The sequence below is a fragment of the Delphinus delphis genome, chromosome 12, assembly GCF_949987515.2.
Source record: "Delphinus delphis chromosome 12, mDelDel1.2, whole genome shotgun sequence".
Lineage (NCBI taxonomy): Eukaryota > Metazoa > Chordata > Mammalia > Artiodactyla > Delphinidae > Delphinus > Delphinus delphis.
Window position 1 is genome coordinate 87,753,941 of NC_082694.2, and position 16,304 is coordinate 87,770,244.

At 48.0% G+C, this 16,304-nt stretch overlaps 1 protein-coding gene across 1 annotated transcript; it reads right to left on the bottom strand.

The window, feature by feature from the left end:
• Positions 1–5,816: 5,816 nt before the first annotated feature.
• On the bottom strand, positions 5,817–11,824 carry RPS7 (ribosomal protein S7). The gene is made up of 7 exons (XM_060027154.1): positions 11,710–11,824; positions 11,419–11,502; positions 11,263–11,334; positions 10,951–11,094; positions 10,099–10,163; positions 6,810–6,960; positions 5,817–5,926 (listed from the first exon to the last, which is right to left on the bottom strand). The coding sequence occupies exons 2-7, from the start codon at positions 11,491–11,493 to the stop codon at positions 5,849–5,851; spliced, it is 585 nt and encodes a 194-aa protein (XP_059883137.1). The 5' UTR covers positions 11,494–11,502; positions 11,710–11,824; the 3' UTR covers positions 5,817–5,848.
• Between the last annotated feature and the right edge of the window lie 4,480 nt (positions 11,825–16,304).

Below are 16,304 nucleotides of genomic sequence, written 5' to 3' on the forward strand. Positions count from 1 at the left end.
CCAAAACCGATCTACAAGCTTAACACAATTCTTATTGAAATCTCAGCAAGAGTTTTTACAGACAATACTATCCTAAAATGTATATGAAAGACAAAGGAACCAGAATAGCTAAAATAATTTTGAAAAAGAATAAAGAGGAATCAGTCTACCCAGTTTCAAGACTTATTATACAATGGAACAGAACAGAGAACCCACACAAATGTACCCAACTGATTTTGTTAAGTTTTTTTAAATAAAATGCACATAACATAAAATTTATCCTCTTAATCTCTTTAACTGTAGAGTTCAATGGTATTAAATACATTCATAATGTCACGCAACCATCACTACCATCCGGCTCCATATTTCTTTCCACCTTGTAAAACTGAACCTCTGTCCCCATTAAACATAACTCCCCACTGTCCCCCCATCTCAGCCCCTGGCCACCACCATTTGACTTTTCATTTCTATGAACTGACTATTCTAAGCATCTCAGGTAAGTGGAATCACAGAGTATTTGTGTAACTGGCTTATTTCACTTAACCTAATGTCCTCAAGGTTCATCCACGTGATAGCAGTTGTCAGAATCCCCTTCCTTTTTTTTAAATTTATTTTGCTTTGTTTTGTTTTAATTTTATTTTTGGCTGCATTGGGTCCTCATTGCTGTGTGGGGGCTTTCTCCAGTTGGCGGCAAGCGGGGGCTACTCTTGGTTGCGGTGCGCAGGCTTCTCACTGCGGTGGCTTCTCTTGTTGCGGAGCACGGGCTCTAGGTGCGTGGGATTCAGTAGTTGCGGCACGCGGGCTTAGTCGCTCCGCGACTTGTGGGATCTTCCCGGACCAGGGATCAAACCCGTGTCCCCTGCATTGGCAGGTGGATTCTTAACCACTGCACCACCAGGGAAGTCCAATATTTTTATATATATATTTATTTATTTACTTTGGCTGCATCAGGTCTTAGTTGCAGCACAGGGGATCTTTAGTTGCGGCACACGTGCAGGATCTAGTTCCCCAACCAGGGATCACACCCGGGCCCCCTACACTGAGAGCGTGGACTCTTACCCACTGGACCACCAAGGAAGTTCCTCCCCTGCTTTTTAAGGCTGAGTAATGTCCCACTGTATGTACAGACCATGTTTTGCTCATCTATTTATCCACTGGTGGACACTGGGGTTGCTTTTACATTTTAGCTCCTGTGAATAATGCTATGAACGTGGGTGTACAAATATCTCTTCCAGACCTTGCTTTTAATTCTTTTGGTTATACCCAGAAGTGAAGTTGCTGGACCGTATGGTAGCTCTATTTTTGCTTTTTTGAGGAGCTGCCATACTGTCTTCCGAAGTGGCTGTACCACTTTACATTCCCACCAACAAGGGTTCCAATTTCTCCACAGCCTCACCAGCACTTGCTATTTTCTGGGTTTGGTTTTGTTTTGCTTTGATAGCAGCCATCCCAAAAGGTGTGAGGTCGCTCTCTTTGTAGTTTTGACTTTCATTTCCCTCCTGACCAGTGCATCTTTTCATGTGCTAACTGGCCTACGCGGCACTCAGCGTGGCTTGCAGGATTTTAGTTCCCCGACCAGGGATTGAACCTGGGCCACGCAGTGAAAGCACCGGGTCCTAACCACTGGACCGCCAGGGAATTCCCTAGACCCAACTGATTTTTGACAAAGGAGCAAAAGTAACTCAGTGGAAGGAGGATGGTCTTTTTTTTTTTTTTTTTGGCAGTACGCGGGCCTCTCACCACTGTGGACTCTCCCATTGCGGAGCACAGGCTCCAGATGCGCAGGCTCCGCAGCATGTGGGATCTTCCCGGACCGGGACACGAACCCGCGCCCCCTGCATCGGCAGGTGGACTCTCAACCACTGCGCCACCAGGGAAGCCCGAGGATGGTCTTTTTAATAAATGGTGCTGGAGCAGCTCAACATCCAGAGGCAACAGGTGAACCTTATACAAATATTAACTCAAAATAGATCACGAACTTAAGTGTAAAATTATAAAACTTTTAGAAAAAACACAGGAGGAAAATCTTCAGGATCTAGGGATAGGCAAATAGCTCTTAGACATAAAACACCAAAAGTACAATCCCCAGAAGCAAAAATTGATAAATTGTACTTCATCAAAATGAAAACCCTATTAAAATGCAAAAACATGCTATAGGAGGGGAAAAAATATTCACAAACTATATATCTACCAAAGGTCTTTTATCTAGAATTATAAAGTACTCTCAAAACTCAACAGGAAAATAACAATCCAGTTAAAAAATTGGGCCACAACATGAAAAGCTATTACAACCAAGAGTCTGTGCGGATGGCAAAGAAGCACATGAAAAGATGTCCCAACATCACTGGCCACCAGGGAAACGCCCCTCACACCCACAGTGAGGCACACCGCACACCTGTCACAATGGCTGCCACTGAAAGGAGCAAGGACCCCAAATGCTGTTGAGGATGACAAGCTGGGGGGGATGTAATGGTGCAGCCGCTCTGGGAACAGTTGGGCACTTTCTTAAGACACTGAACATGCAACTACCCTACAACCCGGCGATTGCACTCCTGGGCGTTTACCCCAGGAGCCAAGACTTACCTTCACATGAAAACCTGAACATCCACGGCGGTTTATAGCAGCTGAATCCCTAACAGCCCCAAACTGAGAACAACTCAGACGTCCTTCAATGGCGGCTGGTTAAAGAAACTCTGGTCCTCAATACCAGGGAGCACCGCTCGGTGGTAAAGGAACCAACTACAGACACAGCACCAACTGGGAGGGTCTCCAGAGAATTCTGAATGAAAAGAGCCAGTCCTACAAAGGTTCTGCACTGCCTGCTTCCGTTTATAGAATGGTACTGAAATGATGAAACTACAAAATGAACGGACCAGTGGTGGCCAGGGCCTGAGGAGGTGGGCGTGGTGTAAGAGAGGGACAGAGGGACGTCCGTGACCCGTGATGTGGGCCCTGCTCCCGCAGGACCTGTTACCACTGGGGAGACAGGGTACACGGACTCCTCTGGTTTACTTCTTACAGCTGCACGTGAAGCTACAATTGTGTCAAAATTAAAACCTGCACTTAAAAAAAGCTGCCTGGGGCTTCCCTGGTGGCGCAGTGGTAGAGAGTCTGCCTGCCGATGCAGGGGACATGGGTTCGTGCCCCAGTCTGGGAAGATCCCACAGGCCGCAGAGCGGCTGGGCCCGTGAGCCATGGCCGCTGAGCCTGCACGTCCGGAGCCTGTGCTCCACAACGGGAGAGGCCACAGCAGTGAGAGGCCTGCGTGCCGCAAAAAAAAAAAAAAAAAAAAGCTGCCTGACACTACCTTTCTTTTGTTCTATATTATTAGGCTGCATACTCTGTCCTCGCCTCCTGCCATGACAATGCTTTTCTATTGAAAGAATAGACAGTAACTCAGTATTTTCCCTAGCATGGTTATCTGAATTTATTCCTGGTAGCTTTTAAAACATTTATTTCAACTTCCTAAGCCATTATTGGTATGTCATGTACTTCTTTAGGTTGGTAGTTATATTTGGAAGAAACTCATTTCTTTCATATGAGGTGTTTGATCTCAGGCATTTTGAGTTTGTTTTGTGCAGAGAATAATCTGAGTTTTTGAACTGACCACACCATTGTCCAGGCTGTAACTGATGAGCTCTTTGTACGTGGAAATCACCGTGAACCACTCAACCAACTTAAATCCAAAATAATGCAACCCTAGCCCAGCTTCAGCCTTGCCCCAACTCCCCGCCAGGGGACATCTGGCAGTGTTCTGAGGACAGTCTCAGTAGTCACACCGTGGAGGGGGCGAGGGGCACTGGCTTCCAGGACGCTGCCAAACATCCAACAACGCCCAGGAGTTTCCACCACAAAGAATAACTAAGCCCCAAATGCCAAGAGTGCAGAAGTGAGAACCCCGTGGCCAGATCCCAAAGATGCCCACGGCCACTGGGACACCCCCGACCGGAGGACTGGGACGGCGGCTGCGCCTGCACACCCACGCCACTGAGACGCAGTCGCTGGGCTGTGTTTGATGCACACGGGGTGAAGGCTCAGCTCCCGGGGGCCTGGCTAGCATCAGCATCACTACTCAGTCCTCACAACCAGCCCCCGAGCAAGGCATCACCGCTCCATTTACAGCTCAGGAGACAGGGCAGAGAATTAGAGCACTGGCCCGTGCTCACACAGGCAGGGGACATGCCGACCAGACCTCAAGGACAGCACATCGCACACGGCCGTCCCAAGGCCACCCTCCCTCCTCCCAGCCCCCTTTCTTGTCTCACAGCTGATAGACGGGGGGTACTTACCTTCTGCTTCTGAGTCCTGAAATGTTAAGCACTTTTTATAAAAAGCGCCAATAACCTGAGAATTACTCTGTTACAAAAACAAGTGATAATTTTAGACTAACTTGCCTATTTCCAGTAGATTGCAAATTAGAACCATTTTTAGATCATAAACCATGTTTACACCTGCTTTGCAAACAAGTACCAAAAGCCATCAGAATCACTAGGTGCTTCTCCTCTGGGCTTCCGTCTCCCTCTTCCCTTTTTCCTCCTTCCCCTCGGCTTGTTCTGGAACGCGCGAAAGTCATGGCCACCAGGAACAGGCTCTTCCCTCAGGAACTCTGACCTCCAGAGACGGGCCACTTCCAGGGGACTGGGACAAGAATCTGGCTCATCTCCCAGTTATTATTTACATTTCTCAGACATAACCGAGAAATCTGGACACAGGAGCCAGATCAAACCCATGTGTCTCTGGCTGGGAATGTTCCCCGGGGTCACAGCACCGTGCAGCCGTATCTCTTCACCACTTTGTCCACGAGGACGTTAACCGCGGCCTGCTTCCGCCTGAAGGCTTCATTTCTCCAGAGCCCACGACAGCCCAGAGCAAGGCCAGGCCCCCTGCCCCAAGTGTGAGGACCCCCCCACCCATCCGCTAGGCTTGCTCGCTGGTGGACACAGAGCGGACGTGGTCCAGGAGCCCAGCCGGCACAGCCAAGGGCCTGAATCTGGAGCGCACGGCACCCCGTCGTGACGAGAGGTAGGTCCTGGCTTCACCCCTCAGAGACACCACATATTACAACGTCCAATGATGTTACATCACCAGAGATCATCAGGGAACGTAGTACTGGAGGATACGCTCAGAATCGGCTGGAGGACTCCTGAAAACCCCGATGGCGGGCACCCCTGGAGCTTGATTCAGGAGGCGGGGCGGGCCCAGGTGTCTTCATTCCACCGAGCCCCGAGCTGCTGGCTGCTGCTGGGGCAGGGACCCCGCTCCCAAGGCCCAGTGAGCGCAGCCGTGGAGGGCGAGCTGACCTGCCTCCGCCCCGCTTGCTGCCCGGCCCGGCTCCTGCCCACTAGGCCGCACATCCTGCGACTCCAGGTCAACAACTGTCCCCTGCCTGAAGGGACAGGCCTGCAGGGTGTGGCAAGGTCACCAGCGCACAGGCCCAAGGCCAGCAGAAGGCAGGATGGGGAGGGGCAGCAAGGGCGGCTCGTGTGAAGGCGGCAAATCAGACAGCGGACGCCAGGCTAGGGCAGCCCTTGGCCTCTCATGCTCCCCAAGACAATCCGGCTCTAATGTAGAAGACGGATAACCAACAAGGACCTACTGTAGAGCACACGAAGTTGTACTCAATACTTTATAATAACCTAAGGGAAAAGAATCTGAAAAAAGAACATATATATGTATAATTGAATCACGGTGCCGTACACCTGAAACCAACACACGGACACAAACTACAAGGACCCTCTCTGTTCAAAATCTTCCAGCCTGTGTAGGAAGCTACTTGATAATGCACACAGCTCTGCACCCACAGCTCTCTCCTTTGGAAAAACATACCCAAAACAATATTGTGAATAATATTTTATTTAGTCATTTTTGTTTACAACTGAAACTCTGGGAACTCAAAATTAACATCTTTGCCCGTGAGCTTCTTATAGACACCAGAAAACGTTTCAACCTACGAGAAAAGAAATAACTCATCACAAAACATTTCAATACACATTCGTCTTAAAGCCTAAAGACTGTGAAATTGTGCCCTGTATGGTTTTTCTCCTCAGCAACCAGGCAGAGAAGGAATATACCAGACATGCCTCTACAGTCCCAAGCTGGGGGCAAGCTCCTCTCGTGTCGTGGGCCAGGCCTCCACAGCACTGCACCCGAGGGCTGGCTCCTCTAGGCCACTCGGCAGACCCCGGGGGACCCCAGAGGTTAATGCTCTACCAGGAATGAAGCAAAGTGACAGTTCTCCCCAGATTCTAACACGACCACCACCCCGCCCATAAAAACAGCTTTACTAAAAGTCACACCATGGAATTACTTTACCTCAATTTCTCTAATAACTTAAAAGGTAGAGAATTCCATCTTTTAAAACATCCCCCAGGACTTCCCTGGTGGCGCAGTGGTTAAGAATCCGCCTGCCGATGCAGGGGACACGGGTTCGAGCCCTGGTCTGGGAAGATTCCACATGCCACGGAGCAGCTAAGCCCGTGTGCCACAACTACTGAGCCTGCGCTCTACAGCCCGCAAGCCACAGCTACTGAGACCATGAGCCTAGAGCCCATGCTCCGCAACAAGAGAAGCCACCGCAATGAGAAGCCTGCGCACCACAACAGAGTAGCCCCCGCTCGCCACAACTAGAGAAATCCCGCACGCAGCGATACAGACCCAACACAGCCCAAAAAAAAAAAAAAAAAAACCCCAATTTAAAACCTGACATATAATCCAAGAGGAAGTGGGCCCTCAGTTCACAAAGATTGGTTCTGGTACCACATGGGGATGGGTTAGGCTGCATTCTACCCTTATCTGTTCTGGATCTTTCCATAATAAACAAGGCCTATTACCTTGTGTTCCACATTGTTCTGCTGTGCTTTATCCAAATGAACCTTTATGAGTCGGCTGCCGTCCAGCTTCACGCGGATCCTCTTGCCCACAATCTCACTTGGGAAAACCAAGTCCTCCAGGATGGCGTCGTGCACGGCTGTCAGAGTGCGGCTTGAAGAATAGAATACAGTGACAAAAGTGAGAAATCTAGCAAGGTCTGCCCTCCTGGGAGCCCCAAGGGCACCTCTTGAAGTCAAAAACATAAATGGCAAACTCCAGGTTCCTGAAACCAGATTAACACTAGCTTTCAAGTAATCTACTTTCATTTAATGTATCACACCACGAGCCATTACCAAACTAGAAAAGGTTAACAAACACCCCATTTTTTTTGGCTACACGGCACATCTTGGGGGATTTTAGTTCCCTGACCAGGAACTGAAGCCAGGCCTAACCACTGGGCTGCCAGAGAATTCCCGACACCCTATTATTTTATTTCAAAAGTTTAGCGTATTTTAAACGTGTTATCTTGTAAAGTACACATACACCAGCTATTATGAGTGATTTTCTCCAGGGGATGGAGATTGACGATGACTTTTATTTTTATACATTATCTTTAGGTTGTCAGTCGTATGATTTCTCGACTAAATCACTGCAGTAACCTCTTTCCTCTCTCCAAAACTATCCCATCCGTTGCTGTCAAAATAATCACTGATGTCATTACACACTTCACCTACTAAAGACCCTTTGAGGGCTCCCCTTGGCCTCCAAAATGCACCAAACCCCCCTTGTTCCCTGCGATGGAATGAGGTGACATCCCATCCCAAAAGACACTGCTCTATCACCAGCTCTAGGATGTGGCCCCTCCTATGAGGGTCGCCGGTTTCCAGCCCATCCCATCACACGAACTGCCAAGGGAACCGTGCTCCTCTCCTGAGTATCATTTCAAGTTCACAACCCATCTGACTGCCTGATGAGAAGGTTCAATTAATTCCAAACCTTCAGAGTATCAGCTTTGTACCACAGGATATCAGGAATGAGCAAACGAAAAGACAGCTCTCATTCTCAATGTTTATGCAGCTACCCTGTATTATGGAACGTGTCTAGGTCTTGTTCACCCCTCAGTGGATCAGACACTATGTTCTACTCATTTCTATTTCCTGTCTGGCAGCTCCCACGCACACAGAAGGGGCTCCTAAATAACTGCAAAGGCCTCACTGCCCCATGGCGGACCCACTTTCCAAAGCCTTTATCCCCTCTCCAAAAGCAAATGAGATAGATGGCCCAATCGATAAATGGCTGCTAACCACCGACTAAGCACTTCTTACTCTTACAGGACTAGGTAGGCACACATATGGAAACTTGCTAATTACTTCCTTCAAAACATAAATTAGGACGGAATCAAAGCTAGCCTCAAACTCAAATTCCAACCCAGTCTAAAGACTTTTTAAGGGGGAGCAGTGGCAACTCAACTTTAATAATCACAAAGCATAAGAACTAATCTGCTTCAGAAGAAAAATAACTGAAACCCTGCTACAGATGAGAAGCCAAAGAAAACATAAATCCCAGCATTTAATCTGTTGTAGGAGAGAGATAACGACTGAGAAGGAAAATGAATCTGAAGGCAAGAAACCAGATTGGAAAGGGGGTGGATTCACTCTGGCCTCCCAACTAGACCTCATTGTAGGAGAATGAAGACTCCAATGTCTAGATCAGGTCACTAGGAATGGGCTGAAGTCATTACCTGAGAAAATGTGGAAACAGGTTTGGGATGAAGGATAATTAAGGCTGTAGATTTGGGAGTCAGTGCCTTAGTTGGGTGCGAAGCAAAGGATCTGTCTTTATACTCAAGTACTACCTGGGGTTGTCAAACCACTTTTTAAGTATCATAATTAACAAACTAAACGTTCTTGATTATCCCCTGTATTTGATCTCTTGCAAACTGTCCAGAATAAAAAAAAAAAGCTAAATTCTTATGCTACTCCAGCTACTCCAACTTAAAACAAGCTCAGGGGCTTCCCTGGTGGCGCAGTGGTTAAGAATCCACCTGCCAATGCAGGGGACACGGGTTCAAGCCCTGGTCTGGGAAGGTCCCACATGCTGCGGAGCAATTAAGCCCGTGTGCCACAACAACTGAGCCTGCGTTCTAGAGCCCGCGAGCCACAACTACTGAGCCCACGTGCCTAGAGCCCGTGCTCTGCAACAAGAGAAGCCACCGCAATGAGAAGCCTGCGCGCCAACACGAAGAGTAGCCCCTGCTCGCCGCAACTAGAGAAAGCCCGTGCGCAGCAACAAAGACCCAACGCAGCCAAGAATAAATAAAATAAATTTATATTTAAAAAAAAAAAAAAAAAAAACAAGCTCAAGGTACTGACCAACACTGCGAGTTCCAGAAAACCTGGAACCGGCCTTTCCAGCCTCACCACTACTCCCTCTCCCCCCTCCACCACAGCATATGGTACAACACATCCACCCACAACACTGGAGACCCATCACTTCCTATTTTGTAGGAACTTTAGAAACAAGACTGACTGTAAATTCCAGCGTCACTAATGCTAGCTGTAATGAGCAAACGATGGGGGAGTCTCCTCATCCCATAAGCAGGGATGCTAATACTACAAATTACGTACTTCACAAGGTTGGCCTCTCTGGCAGTTAGAGGGATGCCTGAGTATTTTTTTCTCAAACTGGTCCAAGGGCAGGATCTGCAGCGATCCAATAATCCAAGTCTATGAAACCAGAGACTTCAACAAAATACCAGAAGGCCCAAAGAGCCAACTTGCAATATCTAAGTTTCTGTCAGATAACCTGCAGTTCGATCAAATTTACAAAGCCTCGTCCACCAGCAACTACAACTGCACTGACACCTTCAACCCGTGATGTGAGCAACAGAAAAATCTCATCTTTCAGCCTTAATCCACAGCAGAAGTCAACAATGAGGATGACAGGTCGCAGCCCACCTGCACATCTGGTGTGCTTTACCCCACGGCACTCAACTCAAGATTCCTCCCCACTGTTCCTACCCTTTGCCCAAAGAACTGGAGGAAACAATCTCATCTTTCGTGATAACAGTAACCTATTATACCACCTATGTGAATATAGATAATTCTTACCTCCAGAGTTACTTTTAAAACATTTCGCATATGATTATAGAAAAAGCTAAGTCACTTGATAAAAGTCCCCGTGCAAATGGATTTCCTACGTTAACAACATTTAATTTTAGGAGCCTACTCCAGCTCTGACTATGAACAACACACGCCAGTCAAGAATTGTTGACAAGAGTGGTGCGTTTTTCATGCTGCTAAAACTTACCTCCTGGGACGTTTTTGCTTATTTTTTGTACGGCTTTTTCGAGTTGGCTTAGGCAGAATTCTCCTCTGTAAGGTAAAAATTATCACGCAACAACAAAAAAAAAGACCGTTAAGTAAGTCGGCAGAAAACAAAGCACTGTCAACCTGCTTTAAAATCCAAAGGACTCCACGGCTGAATAAATGCAAAGCTCCAGAAAGCCAAACAACCTAGACCCAACAAGGTGCTGAGAAATCCTCTTACGTGCTCCCCGATTTCTCGGCAATTCTTTCAGAATCCGTGGCTTACATTAAAATGCAACTGGAAAATGTCGGCTGCTCCATGATATGACTGATCTCCCAAAGATCACACCCCTTTTCACGTCCCATCCGGCCCACTACCCACTTCAGTACTAAGCCAGGATACCACTCCGTTAATTCCTCATCAGCCGGGCACTTAATTTCTATAAATTTCTGTTTGCAGGAAGGCCAGATAACTTTAAAAACAAAACAAAACAAAACCTCTCGACCGTGTTCCACTTTCCCTACATACCACTTCTTTGCATCTCTTTTCCTCCCCAAACCTACGTCTGACGCACCAGGCAGGAAAACCTCGCTGAACCTCAGACAGGCAATTCCATCTGGCTGAAAACTCAGGCTCACTGCAAGCGCCACGTCTCACCGCGATCACCTGTGTGCACCCCCGGTGCACCGACGGCGCTGCACACACAGAGCCGCCTTCGCGTTAACAGCAGCCGTGGGCCGCCTCCCTTTAGCCCAGTGTGAGCACCCTAAGCTCCGGGAACAGCTTCTTCACACTCGCGAGCGACGTATAACGGGACTCGCAAGACGGCGCATTCAGCAGCAGCACAGCTACCTGCGCGATAAAAACAACGTGCTTCCCGCTGAACTTCTTCTCCAGCTCCCGCACGAGCCGGACCTGGATCTTCTGGAAAGACTTCAGCTGAGGAACAGGAACGAAGATTATGATAGCTTTCCGACCGCCACCAACCTCAATTTCCTGGGAAAGAGAGAGCAGAGAGGCGCACTCTCGCTTAGGCCCCCAGCGCCGCCCCTCCGGTCTGGCCCAGCTGAAGCGGTAACGCGCCGCGCCGACACCGTCACACGCTCGACACCCGAGTCGCTGGGGCGTCCCGCCAACAGTACGTGCCCCGACGCCCCACTGTACCTTGGCGGCCGTGATGTTCAGCTCCCGCAGCTGGGCCTTGAGGTCCGAGTTCATCTCCAGCTCCAGGAGGGCCTGCGGGAGAAGAGGCAGGAGGGCACCCTCAGCGCCCGGACCCCGGACCCCGTCGCGGCATCTGCGCTCCGCCCGCCCCCTCACCTGGGAGATGCCCGACTCGAACTCGTCCGGCTTCTCGCCATTAGGCTTCACGATTTTCGCGCTGGAACTGAACATGGCCGGCACCTGGAAGCACAGAGCGCTCAAGCCGGGCGGCCCGCGACCCTGTCCGCCCACCCGCCCGCGCGGCCCGGCCCCGGTCCCAGCCCCAGCTCCCCCCGCACACGCCATCGGGGCCCGCGGGCCGGGTAATCGGCCGCATCTCCACCCGGGGACCCCAGACGTGTGCCCCTCAAAGCCGTCGGGCCAGCACAGCGGCGTCCGGCAACATACCTTGACCAAGCGGCCGACGCTCGCTGCAGCCGCCGACTCCAGTAGGCTTGGGAAGAGGCCTAAATCTCGCGAGAGTTCATTAAATCCCGGCGGCAGAGGGGAAGAGGCGGGAATAGTGAGAGTCAACAAACCGGAAGAACCACTGAGAAAAGGTGGAAGCCTAGAGAGTCCCAGGAAGAGGCTCCGGAGGAGCAGTGCGTTCGCTACGCTTTTTCGCCCGCGAGAGCCTCCTCTTCCGGGCGGTTTGCGGAAGTTTTTCTGCGTTCTCTGGAGGTTTGAGGCGGTAGCTGGGTGGCCGGGCCGGAGTCTGGGCTGGAGCCCCGGGCCCGAGAAAAGCAACCTGGGCTACGCCTGAGGTGAGGACGTTTTAAAAAGGCTAACTTAACACGAGGAAGGGGCTTCCCTAGTGGCGCAGTGGTTAAGAATCCACCTGCCAATGCAGGGAACATGGGTTTGAGCCCTGGTCAGGGAAGATCCCACATGCCGCGGAGCAGGTAAGCCCGTGCGCCACAACTACTGAGCCTGCGCTCTAGAGCCCACGAGCCACAACTACTGAAGCCCGCGTACCTAGAGCCCGTGCTCCACACAAGAGAAGCCACGACAATAAGACCGCACACCACCACTAGACAAAGCCCACGCGCAGCAATGAAGACCCAATGCAGCCAAAAATAAATAAATAAAACAAATAAATTAAAAAACAAACACGAGGAAGCTAAAGTCCCTGCTGAAGCAATGGGAAGGAGTCACAGACTTGGATGCCAGTTCTGTGTGTAGAGAACCCAAAGGATGACATTTGTGAAAGCTCTTTGGAAACGAAGTGCTTTACAAATAAATGTGATTTTCAGGCCACACGTGGCTCTCGTATTGACTGCTTGGTGCGGCCGACAGTTCTGAGACATCTGCGAACGGCGGTGGTGGGGCGGCCTGAAGCTGGAGGAGAACCACCCCAAGGGGTGAAGACCTGGGGGCCAGATGCAGGATGCGCGATTCCAGGAGGAGGGCCAGAGCGGGGGAAGGATGATTGGGAAGAGTCGGGGCTCGAGCTGGAGAAACGGATGTGGTCAAGGTGTGGTGAGAGATGGTGAATTGCCTTAGAATGGACCAAGAAGTCAACAGAAGAATGTTTTGTTGGAAAAGTGCCTACCGTCCTGTCACTTGAAACTCATGTGTGAAGCACTACCTGCCCTAGACAGGAGCCAAAGATACAATTCACAAATAATTGTTAATGCGAATGTTCCGTGCTAATGCTGCCCTAGGTGCTAGTTATAAGGGAAACGCACTGGATCCTTGCCCTCACGAGATTGCAGGTTAGTGAACATAATAGCCCATAAATTGTATGGCTAAATATATAATGATGAATTGTAATAACACGTGACAGTAAAATGAGTAAAGGTGGCCAGGAGGATTCATGCTTTAAGAAGTCATGGAATTCTTTGGAAGAGATGGAATTAACCAGCAATGTGGAAGAGTAGTCACCAGGGAGAAGGGCATTTCCGACGCAGGGAACTACTTGTGCCACGTTATCTGGCAAAGGGGAGATAACTTAGTCTAGTTGAGCTTCAGTTTCCTCACTTGTCAAATTTAACAGCAATTATCTACATGGGCCAGGCGCTGTGGAAAATGCTGAAAACAATACACTAGGTGATCTCTAAGATTTCCAACAACTTTAAATAAGCTAAGATTGTGTTCATCTCAGATTTTTAAAGCTGTATATGCTTCTCTAATAATGTTTCAAAAAAAAGGGCAACTAACTATCTCACTGGAAAATTAAGAGTCAGCTTGGGACTTGTTCAAGAGAGAAAGTATAGCTGCATCTGCAGTCTTATCTGGGCAGCCATTCTGAACCCTCTTGATGAACCATTTCCATGTCAATGCTCTACATGCCTTTTCAATCTGTGTCAGCCACTCCACCAAAGCAGCACTCCAAAAGTGCCTTCAGTAAAGTACTTTCTGGTTTCCAGTACTTTGATGAGAGGAGTGGTGAGAGAAGACATCCTTGCCTTGTTCCCCAACCCTGGGGGAAAGCATTCTGTCTTTCATCAGTAAGTATATGACGTTAACCTTAGGTTTCCATAGATATTCTTTATCTTTATTTATTGAGGAAGTTCCCACCTATCCCTATTTTCTAAGAGTTTTTATTATAAATGGGGTTATGCATTTTATGCATCAATTAATCACGTGAGTTTCTCTTTTGAGCCGGTTAATATTGTAGACTACATTAATTGTTATTCACATATTGAACCCACCTTGAATGTCTGGAATAAACCCCAGGTGGAAATAGGATACAATTCTTTTTCATATTACTGGGTTCCATTTACTAACATTTTTTATGAGGATTTTTTTTTTTTTTTTTTTTTTTTTTTTTTTTTTGTGGCACGCGGGCCTCTCACTGTTGTGGCCTCTCCCGTTGTGGAGCACAGGCTCCGGACGCGCAGGCTCAGCGGCCATGGCTCACGGGCCCAGCCGCCCCACGGCACGTGGGATCTTCCCAGACCGGGGCACAAACCCGTGTCCCCTGCATCGGCAGGCGGACTCTCAACCACTGCGCCACCAGGGAAGCCCTATGAGGATTTTTTATGTCTGTGTTCACAAAGGACATTGGTCTGTAGTTTTCTTTCTTGTACTGTTTTTGTCAGGTTTTGGTATTAGGTTAATACGAGCATCATAAAATAACTTGGGAAGTGCTCCCTCGTCTTTTATTTTCAGAAAAAAAATTGTGTAGAATCAGTGTTAATTCTTCAAGCACTGGGTTGAATTCTGCCATGAAATCATCAGGGCCTGGAGATTTCTTTTTCCAGGGTTTTTTACTATTATGAATTCAATTTCCTAATAGTTACAAGGTTATTCGAATTATCTCTTTCATATTGGATGAGATTTGGCGGTTTGTGCTTTTAGAGGAATTGGTTCATTTCATTTAAATTGTTGAATTTATGCGAGTAGAATTGTTCATAATATCCCCTTATTATCCTTTTAATGTTCATAACAGTAAAAGATACCTTTTTAAGTAGGTTTCATGGGGAACCTTCAAGTCAATACATTATTTCCAGTTCCTGTAAGAATGAAAATACTACCTGGAAACAGAGAACGTACCCCCAGGGTTAGTTTATCAGAAGAGCAGGGACATGATAAAAGAGGTATAAGAGAACATTTGGGCAGTGATTGGGAGAGTGGAGTCTGTTAGGGGGGACAGCAAAGCACCCCTTCTTTAGGAAGATTTGACCTTCCAGAGATCAGCGGAAGGTCACTCCATACCTAGAAAGGAGAGGTTTTACAACAGGAGAAAAGAAATATAGAAAAAGTATAGATTGGAGGCACTGGAGTCAAATTTTGCTTAGGCCTCTGCCTAACTGAAATACAGTTCTAAGTTGTTTATTCAGGAGAGGTGCCGTTATGAACGCAGAGTCCTTGCCATACTGGAATACAGCAACACCTTCGTTAGCTAATGGAGCATAAATAGCCCACATCTACCTTACAGTTGGTTATTAAATTGGCATCACTGTCAATATATCGACTTCTAACAGGTACCTCAATCCATTGTCTTGTAAGCCCTTTGCAAATGGGAATAGCCAAAGGGTGACCAAGGGAGATGAGGTCATCCCCGCTTGCTACATCAGTATTAGTTGTAATTGTACTACATTGTTCATCCAGGCATGAAGTTAGCTCCATGTCCACTCTGAAAGGCACAGCATATGTAGAGGCTTAATGACAGCCATTTTCCTGCACACTCAGGGCCCTGCTCAATTGCTGGCATCAGTCACAGAAGCAACATAATGATGCCTTTCTTCCCTCCTAGCCTCAGGCTGCATTAGTTCTCCTGCAGGGGAAAGCCTTGGCTGTGGGAAGAATAGGCACATTACAACTAAAACATGCCTGCTGACCAGGAAGGTCAGGAAAGCCTTAAAGTGGTGCAAGTAGGTGAAGCAAGCAATGAAAAATGACTATATTAGGAAATCCAGCTGCAAACCCAAATGTTAAAAAGGTATTTTGTCCTTCCTCCCTACCCCCAAGAATGCTACTGAGCAAGGATCTGGACAAGGGCATGAGGGAGAATTGAGGGGCCCCAGGACACCAACCCAGGCTGCCCTGGACGCTGTGAGCAGAGGTCGAGGCGGCCTCTGTCCAGTGGCCTGTGTACAGCTGATGAGGAATAGAGTCAATTGCCCATATTGCAGGTTGTTCCTCCTTTTTCCGAGGGAACAGATGCAGCATCTTCATCGCTTCAAGCATTTTTTTAGTATCTCAAGAAACAATTGTGTAACAAAACTTTCTTAAAAACTAACAACTTCTTGTAAATCCAATTAACATATATTAAAGAACCTAAAGCTTTCTTTAGATATACCAATATTAAACTAGGTTTCACCTAAAAATCATTAGTGTAAACCGATTACTCAGATATGTATTTCAAATAACTGCCACTGGGCTGTCACTCTAAACAGACCAAACTATCCCTTACATATGGTTATGAGAGAAAGACCAAGGATGTACTCTTTCTCCCTTGACCGAAAGTTATTTGTACAATGGGTCTAATTCTCATAGACATTTCTATACAAAATTCTAGATCTTCCCAGACTGAAAACTACTTACCAACCTGAAGA